Genomic DNA, 19,193 nt, shown 5'->3' with positions numbered 1-19,193 from the left:
TTGATCAGATTACTCATGATGTGGTTTTTGAACTTTTGAGCTTGGCACACTATAGTTATTGAAAAATCTAGAGGCACCCAGTCGAGAGAAAATGATGGATAAGAATTTAAGGCTCGCATTTTATTTTTTATTGAAGATTTATCGTTAAGATGTCTTTCCAGAGTGCAGTGTTTAGCACTATCGTCTAGCACGCCACAGGTTTCCAGATCAAGACCGCGTGCAAACATATGATAGCTTGGAGAGGGATTGACGCCACCAGGCCATACTTGCCCAAGACACACCACAGGAAATGGTGCCCCTTTGACCCTAGTGGTTAAGGGAACCCATTTTAGCCTTAGTGTATTACATGTTTGTTCTCTTTCAAATGTCTTGAATGGGATCATCATTTGAGGCAACAAGCCGTGAATCCAGAGATGTGTATAATTAAAAGTAACAATTTTTTTTTAAATCTTAATTTTTTTAATATTTTGTATTTATAACAAAATATTGTTTAATTGATTTACCTTCAGACGTTTGCTTATGCCATCAAACTATTATTTCAAATTAGTTCTTTAAACTATTTCAAACGAATCGGCTACTCAATGACATGCTTTCAATTCATGTCAAACATTAGTAGATGAGTTCAGAAAAGTTTCCTGGTGGCCAAAATTGCAATGTTTAAAAAGGAAATATATTCAATGCAAAATATGAAGAACAACTTGAATTCAACAATTGCATACAGATTCGATTACAATCAGAAATGTACAAAAAACAATGTACAATGTTGGATGGGTTCATTGTTGATTTCTTTAGAGAAATAGAAGTCCACTTTTGAAATCACATTTCATCCAAACTTATTTTGAATGCTTTGGCTCATTGTTCCTCTTCCTTTTAGAGAAGCGAAAACTTGTCAATGGATTCTTCTCCTGTAAGAAAAACAATGTTTACGGTTAGTTGAGAAAAAAAAGAAAAAAAGAAAAAAAAGAATGCAAAATCATAAGTACAAGAGCGTTTAACAGAGAGAAAAACTCACATATAAAGTTTAACTTGACAAGGGATAAGCAAAGAGAAACTAACAAATCCATATATACCGTATCGTTTTGTGTATAACCCGCACCTTAGAAATTGTGAAAATAAATTTGCTTCACTTTTTCTCAGCTGCAGTCGGATGTAACGGGAATCTAATCTGGGTTGCGAGGGTGAGAGGAACATATTCTAACCACAGGACCACCAGTGGTATACATGACATGCAAAAAGGTAGTAGATTTTATCTCAGTATCACATCATTTTTAGTCATGTACCAAAGACAGTTTTTTGTGTGTGTTTCACATATTACAATGACAAATTCCTCACTTACAAAAGTGACAAAATATATTATCATCTTAACATAGGAAACGCACATCAAAATTAACGTACCACGACTGAAAATGGAGTGATAATGAGATAAAACAAAATGCCCTACCGCAAGCCATCTGGTAGTCCAGTATTTAGAAATCACTTCTCTCACTTCCACGACCAGGGTACAAATCCCATTACAACAATGGTTTTGTAATACAGTAAAACTTTTGTGTTCTCTTTTAGATAATAAAAATATATATAAATCAAATACAAAAACAAGGTTAGTGTATCTCATTTGCTGACTAATTTTCTATTTAGCAAGATGCAAATTATAGAGATTTAAGAGTAGCTTACTCAAATGTTTTTGCCAAATAAAGAATCCAAATTAGCAGACGACCTCCTGTAGGTCCTTTAACGTCGGGTTTTGATTTTAGGAGAGCCCAATTGGTTTAGTAGCAATCAACCATTGCATAATTGACATCAGCAAAGGAGTCTGAAAGAAGGCACCTCTGGGTTCCATTCTGACCATTTCCACTTAATGTAGTCACAAATTTGAGATGTATTTAAAATAACCCACAGTACAACAGGTAGTGCTTATATTCGTTATACAAACGCTTCCTGGAAGTGTAAAAATGAGTTATTGTAAAGTATTGTTAACAAAGGGGAGAGTCTCACCCTGGAGAAATTTCTGCTGACTCCATGCTGTCTGTGCTTTTGGTAAGGCATTCTCCACCTCCTCCTATTGCAGTTGACAACACCCCTCAGCGCCTCAGGGACTGTGTGGGGTCACAAGGTATACTTTTACTTATATACCAAGCAGAAAAACATGCTAGCGTACCAATGACACTGACCTAGGTATTCTGGGATGTTCTTCATGTGTGGCTTGATGACGGCCGGGTGAAGGTCACGGTCGTGTCGGAGCACTTGTAGGTCTCTGGGATTATCATCGAAGTAAGTCTGAAGGACAATTAGAGAGGAAAAACTATGACCTTTAGACTTTAATTCCAAACCATGAGCTATGGCTCACCTTTAGCTTCTCCGAGTTGAGCAGTTCCTGTTTGATCTCCTTTAGTCGAGCTTCTCTCACCAACTGCTTAGTGACTGATCGCATTGCGTCCTTTGTTTGGAAAAACATAATAATATTAAATATTATTATTAAAATATTAATATTAAAAGCTTCACTTTTTCTCAGCTCAAACCAGGCATAGTAGTGACAAACGTTAAATACGGGCACCGATGATTAAAATCCTTTGTTAATAATGTTAACTATTAACACAATAGCAGCGTAACGAATTTATTTAATGTCTGATTCATCATCAGAAACACCAAAGAGCTGTCTCCCTTGTCGTGCTTTTTTTGCATTTATTTACATCTTTCAGGACGACTTTCCGTTTTCTCTATTCTCCAACAAACGTCTCTGGTACCATAAGTAAAAATATTGTTATAGAAATAAAATCGAATGACTTATTATACGTCATCTATATCACATGTGGTCTAGTAATGAGGATTCAACGCTCTTACAACTGAGACCTGGGTTCAATTTCCATTGCCTCTGATGTTTTGCAATTGTGGTCAGCAATATTTTTCGACTGTTTAATTATTGCACAAATACTGTAGAACCTTGAGTATAACACGCACCCAAACTTTGAGTTGTTGTCTAGGTTAAAAAAGAAGCGTATCATACACTAATAGATGGGTGTGCGTATAAAGATCATGGTAGGGTTCCACTGGGTTTATTTAGGTACACTTTAGTTTTAAATCAATCTATCACATGTCGCTTTCTACTCAGAGAAAAAAAATATATGGATTTTTTTTAGACTTCTATGCTTAAAATTTAGTTTTATGCAATGTTTCAGTAAAACAAAAACTGCAATTTTCATCCCATTCTGCGATTTTAAACAAGATATACTACTTGGAACAATAAAAGCATGTGTGCAATTTAAATACATGTTTGCATTCTTCTATTGCAGGTCACACTGTAGGAAATCACCAGTAAGCACATTAGTATACTTGTTTACATGAAGAATTCCACTACGGTTGGTTCTGATATTTGGAATATTTGTGATTCATTAATTGATTAATTTGAGCTGCTTGTTTCAGATTCTGCAATAGTATCATTTCTCTAAAAGGGTTGATAAATTGTCCCCTTTTTCGCCAGAGAGCGTCTCTTATTTGAACTAGCAAGTACAAGCTGTTTTCAGGACACTGTCTCTCAAAAATGAATAATGTACATGCTCATTGCCAGTGACACACAACACTAGAAGTATTTAAGACTAACTTTTTAACAATTTGTCAAATTGTCAAACCGGTTATCAGCCCATGCCTAATATCAAAGCCAATCCTCACCCTGCATCTGTAACGAAAGCCCTCGACTAACTCCATCTTGAACTGGTAAGGTTTCAGGCTGGATTCTGCATCATCTGCAGACAAAAATAAAATGTTAAACAATCAAATATAAAAATGTGCACATGCAATTACTATTTATTAACCTCCAGTCAACGTCTCCTCAACCTCTGAGAGCAAAGTTGCTTCTGAATGTGAAACAAAGGACAAGGCTGTGCCCGTGTTGTCAGCTCTCGCTGTTCTAAATGAAAACCAATCATCAATCATCAACTTTTCATTCTTGGGAGACACAGTTGGCCAGGACTTATTCTTACCTTCCCACTCGATGGATGTATGACTCCACACTGGTAGGGAAATCAAAGTTGATGACATTGGCTACATGTTGAAAATCCACACCTCTGGAGACGCTGTATTCCTTCTCTTTAGCCCTGCAGAGACCAGACACACACAGCTTGTGGACATTCAGACGCAATACCAAAGAAATGCTTCCCGTACAATTTTAATGAGGACTCACTTTCCGCCCTTCTGTTTTTTGCCTTTTTTTACCAACTGCGAAGTGTCGGCAGGGTTGGTCAGACTGTGTTCATCAGTTGCGATGATGTAGTCGTAAAATCCCTGATTGAACTGTGTGATAATATGAGACCTGTAAGAGACAAAACGAGGTACATTGAGTAAATGCCAACTTTTCTCTCTCTTGTGGCTTTGAATGGCCATGAGACTAACTAGTGTACGCAATGCACCAAAATTGGGTCGTTAAGGACTTAAGTTAAATTGAAGTGTCAGTTTAACGGATTCAGTTTAAAGTTTGTCAAAAAAAATCATTAATATGTTAATGATTTCTCAGACCAATTAGTGTGACCTTTCGAAAAAGGGCATAGCCAGTAGTTTTACCAAGCCCAAAGAGCATGCTGTATGGCTAGAGCTACGTGAACTTGTCCAAGAGGAAAAATCAAAATAGACTATTATCTTCGATGTTTCTGTCCAAGCGGATTAACCAAATAAACTTCATCGTCTCCCAAGAGTAATTAGTCATTCATAATTTGCCAATACAACAAAATCAAATTGTTTTTTCTCAGATATGCTCCAGATGTTTGACATCCAAGTCCTTATTTAAAACTAAGTTTATAATTTAAGTCACACTTGACGAATGCTAATTTTATATCTCTATTGCAACATGGCTGGAAAAAAACCTCAAAGTGATGGGTCGCTACTGCATGAATGCAAAAGTTTACCAAGCCATTTTCCAGGATGGGAGGGGGTGATGGTTGGAGAGCAAGTTTGTGATAAAACTCTTATTTGGGTCACACCACGTTGACTTTAATTTAAGCAATAAATGTATATTTTAAAATGTCTAAAAGCTCCAAAACGTTTATCTGATCATGTCTCAGATAACAAAGAATATTATATAAATATAAATATAAATATAAACTATTTAATTGAAATTTTGTACATTTTATATTTCTAAAAGTCTGCCCTTGGGTTGCATTCTTTGAAAGTTAATTATTGACTAGCATGACTATGCAGATGACAAAATTTCCACCGTTAAATGTGTTCAGGTCTGTAGTGTTACCTTGAATGGATGGGCAGCTCGGAGTTGAGTACGCAGGCAGGAATACTGAACTGCTCCAGAAAGAGTTTGAGGCGGTAGCATCGGTCCACAGCTCCCACAAAAATGAGAGTCTTGCCCTGCACCAATCCCAGCTTGAGTAGTGTGTAGATCAGCAAAAACTTGTCCTCCTCTTCGCAGCGCAAACTAAATTGCTGCAGTTGGCTGCTGTCAGGCAGCTGGGAGCCTTGAAGTTTCAGGATCACCTGCAGGTTACCGCAAAAGATGTCAAAACAGATTTCTGTCACCTCTGCTACAGTCTGCTTGGTTAATTTGTGGTGCAAAATACTTAGTGGAATTTTTTATTATAACATACAGGCAGTTTAGATTCTACACTAAATACATATTTTAACTATTGATTAATTACGACCTACTAAGTACGTAATGACATAATAGCAACATAGAAATAACATGATAACAGCCTTTCGCACTAGTATCAGTAAAAGACAAGCATCTCAGGTGACCCCTGCTCCAGCAAAGTGCAACTTGCTAATCACGTGTCTACCCGAAATAAGGAAAAACTACTATTGGCTGTCCTTGATGGTAATCCACCAATAGAGGTGCAAAAGAAAATTATTTTACGGGATTGTGCAGCAGAAGCTCCTTCAAGGCCTGAACGTCCTCACTGAGGGTAGCTGACATGAGGAAGGACTGGTAGATTTTTGGAAGGTGACTGCAAGAGAGTTGAATTGACAATACTGCATGAGCAATAAACAAAAATCGACAATACATGGACATTCAAAAGTATCAAATACATATAGCGTGGTTTTCCTTCTAATACGACGTTACATTTCATTTTGTTTCTAAAGATGTTTTCCCCTCATTTTATTCAGTGTTTTTTTTAATCAAATTGTTTCACTTAGAATAATTACAACCTAATGTAAGTGAAACATTGAAATTGATTGTCCAACAAAGCTCATGGGGTTTCTCTCACCACAGCAGAGTCTTCAGGTCCTCCTCGAACCCAAACGAAAAGAGCAGGTCGGCCTCGTCCACTACCAGCATTTCCAATGTTTGCAGGTTCAGATTGTGTGCTTTGAGGTGTGCCAGTACGCGAGACGGAGTGCCCACCACCACATCGGGTTTTTCCATCAGAATGGGCCTGCAAGTTAACAAGGGAGTAAATGAGATAACCTCTGTATATCAAGCTTTTCTAGTCTAATTTAATTTGTTACTGCTAGGACTAGGGCTTATTGAGTCTGACAAATAATCTTAAGTGCTGATTATTTTTTAACTTATTTTACCACTCGGAGGCGCTAAATAATACACAACGTACCTTTAGAGCAGGGTTCTCCAACCTACTTTAAACCTAGGATTGTGATTAGTTACCAATAAGCGCAAAGCGCACCGTTTCATATGCATTTATAAAATAATGCATCATGTTATTATCATGTTTTTGTTATGTGTTTGACAGGTTAATTGTTGGAAATAGGGTTAAATATATTCATCAACCACTAAATAAGCTTACAAGAAAATCACAATGACCCAACGATGGGGAGCTATTTTGAGAAAAGGTCCGCTGGCACCTCAGCTGCCCTAATGGGTAACCCTGGTGCCAGCGGGCACTATGTTGGAGACACCTGCTTTAAAAGTAACTGCATGGCACATTTACAGTTTTTCCAAGTAAATTCAAATCTTTTTAAATTCCATCATAGCAAATCATTCTATAGTAAGTCGTATTTTAATCCAACGAGTCCAATAAAATATTTTCGTTCTTTTTATGTTATTTAACCATTCATGAAAGGTTTAAAATATCGCTGAAGCAAACATGATCATTTTAGCTTGGACGCTACTAAGTACTTTCCACTAACGTTTCACTAGTATATGGTACCTTTTAACTTTTGCATTACTTTACTGATATTTAGGTTAATGATATTAATGATATTTTTTTTACCTTGGGTTATGAATTTATTATACTTGCCTAGCTATACAGTTCTAAAGTGCTATTCATTTTATTTAACCTGCCCTTATCTGACCATGCACTTCTTCATATAAAAATGTTTTAAGAGACTGAAAAGACCTCTGTGCGGATACTTCTGCTTTCCCGGAGATGTCAACGACGCGGACGTCCCTGGAACAGTACTCAGTCAACTGTTTCATCATTGCTTGGACCTGTTGACCCAGTTCTTTTGAAGGAACCAGAATGAGAGTTCTCACATCCTGCTCACGAACAGTCTGACAAAAATAGGACATGACCTGTTACAGCTAGTTCTTATCATTTTTAGAAGCATTTTTAAAAATCTAAGCCTCAGTCACCTGCTTGGATGCGAGGATCCGCTGAATGACAGGCAGAGCATAAGCAGCGGTTTTGCCAGAGCCAGTCCGAGCCCGTGCCAAGAGGTCTTTGCCCACCAGAGCCAAAGGAATAGCCTTTTCCTGGATTAAGGTGGGTTTAGACCACCCAAGATCAGCCACGGCCTAAAAGAGATGTATTTCCATTAAATATAAACAATGGAGCCCTGTAGAGGAAAATGAATAATCTGATGGTGTGATACATATAGAAAACACCCCAAACACAAGGTAATCTAGGGCAGGTTTTCGTTTTACACATCATTAATTTCAGAATATGACACATTGTTGGATTGGTATGTAAATGTAACAGCAGAGTATTATATGAAGTTTTAGTGATAAGAGACGGGGCAGAGTTGTAAATGTATGCTAAATGTGGCAAATTCATAGAAAATTAGAATCCTTTCATATGCATCTTCTTGTTTGGGTATGCAATTTCAGACGTGGTACAGTAAGATTACAAGAAACTGTATTGTTATTTTCGTAGAGTGCTATCGAAAGACCATGGGCATTGAGTCACGAAGAGAAGCAAATACACGGCACTTCTCTCGTTTTACGACGAAACACTGTCTTAATGATTGATTTTGTCCAAAAAATACAGATAAGAGCTTTTTACCTGCAGAAGACGGTCGTCCAGGCCCATTTCGTGAAACTGCAGCAACTCAGTCGCCATTTTTCCAGTTTCGCACACGTGCGTCGCATAAGTCTTACGTCACCCCGTACAAAAGTCGTAGCTCATGTCGTCATACGAGATACACCCAAAACCTGATTTGGAATAGGATTTTTTAAAGCTTAATCCATTCATAGTTCCTTCGTTCAATTTATTTTTTTAAGAACAACTATTGTAATTTAAATATTTTTGGGGGTAAAAAAAAAACGTAAATTTACTTAGAAGCTATTTTCAATTTTAATATGACGATCTGTTATTGGCATAATATTCTTGTGTAACATGTGTGTCTTGACTCAAATTAATTTCAAACCTTTTGAAACATATTTTGCCGATAAGATGTTTATTAATTTTTATGTCCACCAGGCCCTCGAATGCAGTGGATGTCGATAGAGCACCACTTTGCCTTATTTTTCAGAACCAGTGAAGAAGAAAAAGTACAGATCCCGGAAAAAAACAGTACCATGGTGGAAATTTAACATTTAAAGGTAAACTAGTCATTGTTAAGCCAAATCAAAGGGTTCGTCGTTAAAAAAGTAAGCTTTATATTAGGCATTTTAGTTGTAATTGACTTTTAACGATACTGGATACTTGCAAATGCTACTTGCTCGCTAACCATCGTGTTTTAGGCTAACCCACACATGCTGTTCACGCTAGCTTGAGATATATTCTTGCAAGAAATCACAGTAAATTAGGAATATAACGCTAGAAATGCACTTCAAAGTCAAGTACAGTAACATTTGAAATAATACCTGTCACTTTTTACGTTTCTCTCCGTATTTTACGTTATTTTTCATTCAAAATTGTGTACGCCTTATAAAAATTGTCTACGGAAGTTTTTAAATTCCTTTTGTTTTTTTTAGATCGATCTCTTGTTGCCCATTTCGACTCTAGTCTGTAATCTGCTATGTTTAATGAGCAACACTAAATTTAATGCAAGTAGGCTAAGAACTAAGAAAGATGCTGAAAGAATGAATTGTTTGTGTTGTTTATTTGGTAAATAAAATAAACTTGTCGACACTAATTCAGTTTTTACCTTCATAGTCTGTCTTCAGCACGGCAGCGCAGTGGTTAGTGCTTGTGCGGCACAGTTCTGAGGTCATGAGATCGAACTTTCCTGTGTGGAGTTTGCATGTTCTCCCCGTGCTTGCGTGGGTTTCCTTCGGGCACTCCAGATTCCTCCCACATTCCAGAAACATGCATGTCAGGTTAATTGGCCGGTCTAAATTGTCCCTAGGTGTGAAAGAGCCAGTGAATGCCTGTCTCTGTGTCCTGCAACTGGCTGGCATCCAGTTCAGGGTTTCCACTGCCCGAAGATAGCTGGGATAGGCTCCAGCACCCCTGCGACCCTACTGAGGATAAGTGGTGGAGTTAATGGATGGATGGATAGTCTGTCTTGCTATGAGTAAATAGGTGCTGTTTTGTGTTTGTAATGTTTGTTAAGGCAATTATTAGCAAGAGGAGCAATTGCCGAGGATGACGGTTATGTGACATTCTCTCACACAACTAATTAAATTTGTGTTTTGTCTTGCTCAGCCCCTCACACAATTTCACAATGACAAGGTGGGCTCGGGCCAACAACGTTCACAAAAATAAGACAGCTGATGCCACACCCTGGAACCAACTGAAGGCCAGGGGACGTGGAGATTCTCAGAAAGACCCTGCTCGGGGACTTCAGCCGTGTGGTGTTGCGGGGAAGAAAGCTAACAAGAAAAAGAAGGACTACACAGACCAGGATGTTAATGGCTTCATGGAGTTTCTGCAGCAGAACGGACAAGAGATTGCAACGACTCATGGGAAGCAGGAGCTGAGGCAAGAGCTTGAGGTTGCCTTAAAAAAGGACCAGAGAAGAGAAAATAGGAGGATCAAGAGGCAGACGAATAAGAAAAATAAAATGGTGAGATAGTTTTGGGTTAGGTTTGGGCGTCTCTTCCCTTTCATTGATTGTAAAATTCATCCAAGTCACATGATCAGTTTGTTTATTGTCCAACTAAGTTTTTCAAATCACCCCAATAATGGACAAATTTAAAGTTCTCATTCTGATAATGATGCACAGAATTTATTAGGCTTCTAGGTTTGGACCAATGAGGCTGTCCTTATATTTTGTCACACAGAATGTGCTGTTGCTTGTTTATTTATGCTGTCTTACATTAAGGCAGTTTTGGCTAGTGTTGATATACTGTATATCCACAGGCTGTCTGATAGTCCCAGGTGTATTACACCAACCTGTCTCTTATCATTTCTTCCTGCTTTGCACCATTGATGCAGTTTTCTGCTAGTTTGTAACTGAACGATTAAGCTGTTTCACCTGGCTCTCGGCCTTTTTTGATGAATCTGCACCGTTCATAAATCACATTTCGCTTGCGAATGAAGTATTTAACAAAAGTTTACTTTACCAGCTTGTATTTTTTTGTCCTTGCTACATGGCTACAATGTGCTCAGAATATTACATATATACTTCGTATAAACAAATTAATTTATTCGATATGAAAGTTCAAAATTCTGTGGAGGTTTTATTCGGAAAAGGGAATCCATCTTTGATTTTCTTTTTTTTTGTGTCTGACCTGTTTTCTTCTTTACGGAAACAAAATATCATGGTTCACTCTTGATGCAGTCTTCAGCAGCATTCAGTCATTTTCTGCTTGATTCGGTGGTTGCCAGCAGTCGCTACTAAGTCAGATTCTAACTGATAGTTGGTTAGCCCATCAGCTCTGCCACACCGATCAGCACCTACTCGTCAAAATGTCCCGTTATGCCTTGATGAAACGTCTTCTCTCCGGCTTCCGAATTGTGGTAACAAGAATTGTTTGCCTTGAGTTGCCCATTTGAGTTGCTCATTTATAAAAGAAAATGTTTGCATACATAGCTCTTTGCTCATGCAGGTTTACCGCGGATCCTTGAAAAGTCTTAAAAGGAACTGAATTCATTATTCTAAAAATAAGGCCTTAATTGGCATTAAAATGTCTTCAATCCAATTTTGCAAAGTCTTAAAATGTGAACACATTTTTAAGATTTTTTTTTTGATTGAACTAAAAAGATTTACTTACATTTATCATTGTCTTTTTTACTAATTCACCGATTTACTTTTGTGAAATCGCTTGACCACTATTACAGAACTATCAAAACGATGATGTGGTTTCACTCAGGCCTTTCAGAACAGATGCATATCTTAGCTCTATCCACTATACACATAGAAACTTTGGACAGAGAGGATTACTTTGGACCATGGGGAAGTGTACATTTAATGAGAAGTTGCTGTCCAATGAACGTTTTTCGCCATGGCTAAAAGCTGTGTCAGGTAATGTGTACAAGGCACAATGCATTGTGTGAAAGAAATATTTGTTTTTGTTTGTTTCAACTGTGTTTTTTTGTTGACTTGGTCTTACATTTTTGTTTCAAATGGCATTTTAAAAAAGTCTTTAAAAGTCTAGGATTTAACTTCCTGTAAGCTGTAGGAACCCTGTCATGTGTGTTGTTTGAATCCTGGCTGCAGGTGTGCTTCAACTGTAGAAAGCCTGGCCATGGCTTGGCTGATTGTCCAGAAGCTGAGCGGGACCAGGAGATGGGTCGTGATATCTGCTACCGTTGCGGTTCCACTGAGCACGAGATCCAGCGCTGCCGTGCCAAAGTAGACCCCGCAGTGGGTAAGAATGCGCTTTCCTTGTCCTCTTCTCTTTTTATTAATTCCCAACAGTTGAAAACAATTTTTACTTTTACAGGTGAATACCCGTATGCCAAATGCTTTATCTGTGGTCAGACGGGACATTTGTCACGCTCCTGCCCAGACAACCCCAAAGGCCTCTATTCTCAAGGTAGAATTTCTCTCACTACATCATGCAGAACTTTGAAGTTGTTGTTTTTCTACATTGTCAATTTTGACAATAAAAGTTCAATGTAAAAAATAAATCCCTGATTTTATGCATCATGTAAGTGGTGACAAGGTTAAGATTTGACATCCTAGTTCAGTCTGTTGTTAGTATTTTCTCATTACACAGTTGGCTATGCAACACATCCGCCCTGTTCACTGTATTTGATATTCTTAGCTCTTAACATCAATGTTAACACTTCTATTCCCCTTCTAAGGAGGAAGCTGTCGAGTCTGCGGATCAGTGGAACACTTTCAGAAGGACTGCCCTGAACATCAATCCTCCAGTAAGTCCAAGACTGCAGACTATTGCCGCCTACTGAGCGTTTACCTTACCTCAGATCAGGGCCCTTGCTTGGATTCAAGTAAAGACGGAAGTATTTAATGCATCTTTGTATCATATTTTTTTGTTTTTTGTTAAAAGTGCCAAAAGTGAGATTTTAACTAACCATAAAGTTGATTTCAAGTTGGTAATTTTGCATCAGTTTGTGCTAGTACACTAAGGAGGTTAACGGACCCAAATTATATCCCACAATAGGCGAACCATAAAGTAACAACTACTGCCTCAATTTACATGCTTCCTTTGTTTAAATGAACACCAAAATGTTTTTTTTTTTCAGGTCATAACGTCACATTAGGCTGGTTGTCCAACAACATGAGCGCCGACCATGAAGACGTCCATGTTCCTGTCGTTACCATTAAACCCAAGCAAAGCAAAGTGGTGGTCTTCTAACAGAAATACTAAAGCCTCCAATCTATTTTTTGTGTTTGATCATATGAAATAAATTATCACTTGAATCAAAAGACACAATTTTTTTTCATCCGCTTTTTCTTGGTAAGGATGGATATCTCAATTTTGGATTGCTTTTGTAATATAATAACTTTAGCACTCTGAAGAGCTTTACTAAAGTCTGGAAGGAACGTTTTAACATATGGGATCAGAATCGCTGGGCCGATTCTAATTGAGACAAATAGTTTCCATATTTTTGTTTTTAAGGAACCTTGCATGACCTGAGTTATATTTGTAGAATATTCAAAGTCTTGCTAACAGAGTTTTGATACTTGAGTTGCAACATCACTGATGATGATGATACTTAGGCCTCATATTCTGACTTTCCTAAACATAATTTAGTGCAGACATTTAGCATGCAAGAACAATAGGAACATTGTGAAGTCAACACAAAAAAACAAAACATCAGACCCCTGAGATGGAAACCCACTCCTACCCTCCTGCTTTCAATGTTTGTGTGGTAAGAAAAGCACAGAAGCTTCATTCACTGATGCCACCTGATTTCACTAAACATCAAGTAATGTAAAAAGTCCCAGAGGGGAAGATGAGCAATGATTGGTGATGACGTCTCACAATTTCTCAATGGAGCAATTGTGTCGTAATTAACAGCAGGGAAGAAAATAAAATTTCACCCAATTGTCACAAACCCTTTCAGGTAAAAAAACAAATGTTTTTTTCTTTTGACCTGGGCAGTTTTACTGATAAAACAGTCAGATTCAGATTCAGATCTACTTTATTGTCATTCTAGTACACGTGTATACAGAACGAAATGTCGATGCATCTGACCCCCACAGTTTCCTTGAATGTACAGATATAAATAAAGTTGTATTGTAATTGGCTACGTATAGTATTTTACCATAGTGCCGATAGTGCAAGAAGAGTAGCTAACCAGATGTGCAAAATGGGCAGTCAGGTTAACAAGTCAGGTACACAGTAACATTAACACTGTAACAATAACGCTGTAATTACCATAGTACAGAGAGCAATGTGCAATGAGTGGCAACGAGGTGCGGCCTGTTGAGTGATGACCCGTTCTTTTGTATCTTCAATATTTTAGATAATTGCAGTCGAGAACAGAGACCCCTGACTTTTGACAACCCCTTCTTGTTTTCAAATAGTCTGGATCTTTAAGGCATCTGCCATGAATACAATCCTCAGTGAGCTAAGTTTCTCTGAAGGGAGACCGGACATCTGCCGCAATTTAGGAATTTTAAATATTTGAGTTTGTTCAAAACTATACATTTTTAAAAACATCCGACGCTATAATGAATGGCACATCAACACAACTCATGGTTTCAGTTTCAGATCGGGAACAGTGTTGTTTGACTTTAGCTAGCTAGCTGGATCCAGTCTGGGGATGGGACAGTACAGCTAGATAGATACTTTATTCATCCCCGCAGGGAAATTCACATTTCCAGCAGCATCCCTGAGCTGAGAACAATACAATAATAAAGCAAAAAGAATACAATATACAAATACCCAGTGTGACGTGCAAATGCCCACTGTAGCGTGTTATATAGAATATCTAAATAGTGCTACACAGAATACATATTGCCATAAAATTCGGTAATATGCAATGTAGGGGGTGTGGTTTAATGTGGGCTACAAGGTATCTGTAACTGGGCTTATCGTTAAAGGACCCTGTGTAATATTTGACCACTGGATGTCGTTGTATTATGGCATACAAAGGAAAACAAGTACCGGTACTACTAAACACAAGGAAGAATGAAACTACGGAGTCTCAAAGTGACCAAACCGCACCACTTTTTGCCGGTCTAAATTGTCATTAGGTGTGAATGAGCAAGAGAGTTGTCTGTCTCCTTGTGCCAAGCGACTGGCTGGCAACCAGTTCAGGGTGTCCCCTGCCCACTGCCCAAAGATAGCCGGGATGGGCTCCAGCACCTCCGCGACCCAACTGAGGATAAGCTGTGCAGATAATGGATGGATGGAACCAGTAGCAGCAAGATGGCAAACAATTACATCACCTCCTTCCAGGTGAGTTTCATGATATGTAAATTTAATAACAATTTCTCAACCTACAAGTTTTTAAAATATGCAAGTTTATACCATATTTCATGTATTTTTACTCGTTATCTATTTTATTTTTTTAATGAATAAAGTAATGGGCGTAACCAGCCCGTTTTGGGAGGGTGGTGCTCAATCACGCCCAAATTCAACCCAAGCACCCCCAAAACATAGCATTTTTAAAACTCTCTTTTCCTTAATAAAGCACAGGATATGCCCAAATATAATGAAAAATGCTAGCTAAAATATGAAAAAAAAGTAAAAGACAAAAATATGAACAACACAGTGTCAGAAATACTCCATTGCCTTGAAATAGTTCAGTGCATTTGATCCCTAGCACCACTCTCGCCCCCACCCCACTCGCTTGGCTACTGTAACTTGCGGCATAGTGGTGGAGTCTGTGGAGGCTCCGGTGAGTTACATTGATAGTGTGTTATTACGGAAGCCCAAGAGTGCCGTGATTCAATTAAAAAAATGAACCTTCAATTGATAAAAATTGCCTTAAAATTAACATTCAATTGATAAAAACGGCCTCTTAAGATAAAAAAGCCTTTGGCAAATGTTTTACCTGATATATTATCATAACTGATTTTTTCATGTTATATTACTTTAAGCGAAATGAAAGAAAAATGTTTTTAACCAGCCATACTCTGGGTGCTCAGCACCCCAGAAACACTGGACCTAAAATTGTGCCTGAATAAAGCTCTTTTTTTCCAACTTCCTCAGAAAACAAGTACTCTGACTCAGTTCCACAGCAAATGTAGCGACCCTCGTTCATGCACGACACAAGGTTTCACAATCTCTGGTTTATTGCCTGCATTCAGTAAATAAAACAATACAAAAGTCAGGGGTCTTCAACGCTTACAAAAATCACTTAAGCAACGGCAAGCAGACAACATGCGAGCACATTAATGATGAAACTTCGATAATAACAATGAACATAACTTTCCCACGTACCTGCATTCAGTAAATAAAACAATACAAAAGTCAAGGGTCTCTGTTCTCGACTGCAATTATCTAAAATATTGAAGATACAAAAGAACGGGTCATCACTCAACAGGCCGCACCTCGTGGCGTGTTTGCATCAAAACATGTTGGATTTTCATTTCAAGCTGTATTAACTTCTTATTTAGTGCTTTTTTAATACACATCATTTAGAACAACTTATATATCTTTATATACAAAAATAATTTCGAAAGCAGCTCAAATGTCTAGCAAAATATGCATTTTTTTATCCAACTGATATTGGGCACAGCTTACCTTCAACGCTTACAAAAATCACTTAAGCTACGGCAAGCGCTGAAGCCCATAAAGTGCCAAACGAAAAAAACAGTCGCAGACGCCCATGACTTAACAACTGAATGAGGTACCGGAATATTAACAGTAATACAACAAAAACACAGATTTTGTGAGAATTCAAAAAAACATTCAAAACAATCAAATTTCAACTCTGTTACACAAACATCATTTAATCCTAGTTCATCCACCTTTATGGACTCAGTTTTATGAGGAGCTTTTCTGATTTTCAGCAGAGCCGTACATATATTGAGCGACTGGTTACTTGAAATAAAGAAGCAGAACTAGTCAGGGAGAACACAACACCAGGAGGCAGGAGGATTTTTTATGTTGGAGCTGATTGGGCCAAGTAGGAACTATGACATTTCCCAGCAATGAAATCACAACGTTCAGGGGGGTCCTTGCACAGTCTGCATCTTGGGTCTGATCTACTCTGGTTTGGGCAGCATTAGCTAAGGAGGTAGAGCATTCGTGGGATCAAGAGGTCGCATGTTCGATTCCCCCGATAGCATGGCTGACAATGCTATTGGTTAGTTAGTGTGTAAAAGGGAAAAGTGTGAAACGCATTGTATAGCGCTTTGGGAGGTCTTCATTGACTTGAAAAGCGCTATATGAATAGAGACCGTTGTCTGTTTTTTCTAGCATAATTTTACACTTGATTGTATTTGTATTTTTTGGGTGAAAAGAACGGAAATATTGTGTTTGCAAGAATAAAAATCAATTTTATTATATTTGTTTGTATAATTTGTCCATAGGACCTCATTTGCAGACTCCGTTACAAGGAACTATCTGAGGAAAAAGCTTGACACCCCTGCTTCACAATACAGCTTGATATTGGCCAGAACTCGACCCTAAGCCATACAACCTCTATTTTCATTTCATAGGTTTTTGGGGGAGAAAAATTATGACGGAACCAAAACTCCGTCAATAAAGTTACTACAATACAATACAATGTTTGTCTTTGTTTTTTTTACCATGGTGAAAATAGCTAGTAAATGTCAATAAATCAGAGGCCTGATAGCACGATTTTGGACATTTGATACCATAGGTGTCCTAAAACACAAAGAGGTCCTTATGATTCCAGTCTCTGTCCATTCTTCTGCTTTTTATGTAAACAGTCATAATTTGCTGTCAGATTCTTGGAAAACCCCTAAGCGTGTTGAAATCCCACCATGCTCGTTGACTCAAAGCCATCTATGAGCGATGGACATATTGCCAATGACACATGTATTACAAATGTGTGTTTCCATTATGGAGGGTGGTATTACGTTAACAATTATTCCAGTGAAAGGAAGGCGTATATGCTTGAGTTGAGTCCTGACCTTGTCTTAATCCCCTCATTTCCTTTCATCGCAACATGTGGCATGCAGCTTGTTGCCTTTGCCTCTTGGAAAAGGAAGCAAAACAACACACACCAGACATGTTTTCTAATTCTCACATTTAACTTGTATTGCTGAATAAGTGCAGGATTTTAAAAAGGTCTCATGTCTAAGTCTCTTAATGGCATGGTCCCTCGATTCTCCCCCAAAATTAAAACGGCTCAATTTTGTGTGCTATCTAGGTGTGAAGGGTGACTAGACTGACCATCAGTATCTTAAAATGAGGAAAATCTAATGCATACTTTGTAAAATGTAATGGTTTCATATCAAAACAAAAATTCACCAGCTGGACTGTTGAGGACCCCGGACACAGGTTAAATGAAATAGTTCTTGCCTGTCCTTGCCCTGCAACTGGCTGGAAATATGGTATGGGCTCCAGCACCCTCGCGACCCTACTGAGGATAAGCAGTGCAGATAATTAATGAATGGTTTTACAACAAGGAGAGATTATTCAAAGTCATAATAAACCAAATAATATTGAATGGTTTTATACACTTAAGTTATTATTTGTGATAAATGAGTTTTGATATCAGGTATCAGTGCCAATACATGCCTTTACTCACGATATACCAGTATTGACAGCTTTCTAGTGTCCATTTGGCTTTCAGAAACCTCAAATTAAATGACTAATAAGTTGCCAATAAAAATGCAATTTTAAGGACATTAAATTCGTATTTACTATATAAACATTACTCATTTTTTGCAGAGGCAAGGGAAATTGATGTACTAGATGTATCTATATATGGCATGGGTAATAAATAAAACAACAAATCAGGCGTCTCTTATTATTCATTAAAGAGTAATAAGGAGCTGAAATAATTAAATTTCATTATATTCCTGTTGTTTACTTTGGAAGTGAGGTTTACAGTGTTGTCATAGTATGACTAATGACCATTTTTTTGTATTTGAACATTACGAAAATACTAAAAGTGATCAACTAAAGTTAACAGAAGTAATTAATAGTAGAAAATTTTCATAAATAAGCCTAATGCAGGATTGGTGTTTAAAATAAAAGGGGGGGGGGGTTTAAGGGTTATTGATCTATCTTCGTTATTCATTATCCATTATCCGTTATCGGTCAGTTCATAATACGCTACAAAGCCTAGGAACCGGGACACTTATTCTCAGCCAAAAGGCCAAGCTAAGGTCCTAGCCCTAAAGCTTTGCTGCGATCATTGCGAATACACCGTTCCCGGAGGTACTGCAATACCGGGCCGATGCGTGGAGTGGACAGAGCAAGCTCTTATTCCATCTCCGGATTGCAAAAATCAAAGATCATGGCAAAGGCCAAGCTAAGGACTGACATAGCATCAAAGCCACAGTCCAAAAACAACAAGGCCATGATTAAATCATCTAACATCACACAGTGAAGACCAACAAGCATGCTGAACAAAAAACGACAATTGTTGAATAATCTTTTAATCAGTATTTGCAGAAATGAATTACAAATATCCCTTTAACTTCAGTTTTAGACAAATGTGCTGACCAAAATGAAGTTTTTTATAGAAAGAGCATTTTACAATTCAAAATAATGATTCATTCTCCCTCCAATATCAGTATAATCACCTGAGAAGTAAAACATTGTCATTCAATTTTGCAGTAGTTCTGAGGATGCA

The 19,193-nt window shown here is 37.9% G+C and overlaps 2 protein-coding genes and 1 pseudogene across 4 annotated transcripts; 1 reads left to right on the top strand and 2 right to left on the bottom strand.

Annotated features, from left to right (window-relative positions):
- Positions 1-429: 429 nt before the first annotated feature.
- Positions 430-8,331, bottom strand: ddx56 (DEAD (Asp-Glu-Ala-Asp) box helicase 56). The gene is made up of 14 exons (XM_088355399.1): positions 8,172-8,331; positions 7,523-7,684; positions 7,287-7,441; positions 6,201-6,368; positions 5,849-5,939; positions 5,231-5,472; positions 4,175-4,303; positions 3,975-4,088; positions 3,807-3,901; positions 3,664-3,737; positions 2,345-2,434; positions 2,169-2,274; positions 1,993-2,093; positions 430-905 (listed from the first exon to the last, which is right to left on the bottom strand). The coding sequence occupies exons 1-14, from the start codon at positions 8,226-8,228 to the stop codon at positions 834-836; spliced, it is 1,656 nt and encodes a 551-aa protein (XP_088211525.1). The 5' UTR covers positions 8,229-8,331; the 3' UTR covers positions 430-833.
- zcchc9 (zinc finger, CCHC domain containing 9) lies at positions 8,326-12,898 on the top strand. 3 transcript variants are annotated; one of them, XM_088355402.1, is made up of 7 exons: positions 8,326-8,506; positions 8,589-8,710; positions 9,759-10,119; positions 11,716-11,866; positions 11,942-12,034; positions 12,306-12,374; positions 12,708-12,898. In XM_088355402.1, exons 3-7 carry the CDS (start codon positions 9,778-9,780, stop codon positions 12,818-12,820), a joined length of 768 nt encoding a protein of 255 aa, XP_088211528.1. In that variant the 5' UTR covers positions 8,326-8,506; positions 8,589-8,710; positions 9,759-9,777; the 3' UTR covers positions 12,821-12,898. The 3 variants fall into 3 exon arrangements, with proteins under 3 accessions (XP_088211528.1, XP_088211526.1, XP_088211529.1); XM_088355400.1 differs by having other exon boundaries at positions 8,326-8,710; XM_088355403.1 differs by lacking the exons at positions 8,326-8,506; positions 8,589-8,710 and adding an exon at positions 9,468-9,635.
- Positions 12,899-18,753: 5,855 nt separating this feature from the next.
- LOC148350877 (U2 spliceosomal RNA) lies at positions 18,754-18,927 on the bottom strand (annotated as a pseudogene).
- Positions 18,928-19,193: the final 266 nt, after the last annotated feature.

This window comes from Urocampus carinirostris, chromosome 16 (assembly GCF_059441175.1).
Source record: "Urocampus carinirostris isolate Australia breed hairy pipefish chromosome 16, RoL_Ucar_1.0, whole genome shotgun sequence".
NCBI classification, from domain to species: Eukaryota; Metazoa; Chordata; class Actinopteri; order Syngnathiformes; family Syngnathidae; genus Urocampus; species Urocampus carinirostris.
The sequence above is the reverse complement of the archived record's forward strand: the minus strand, read 5'-3'. Positions and strand labels throughout refer to the sequence as shown.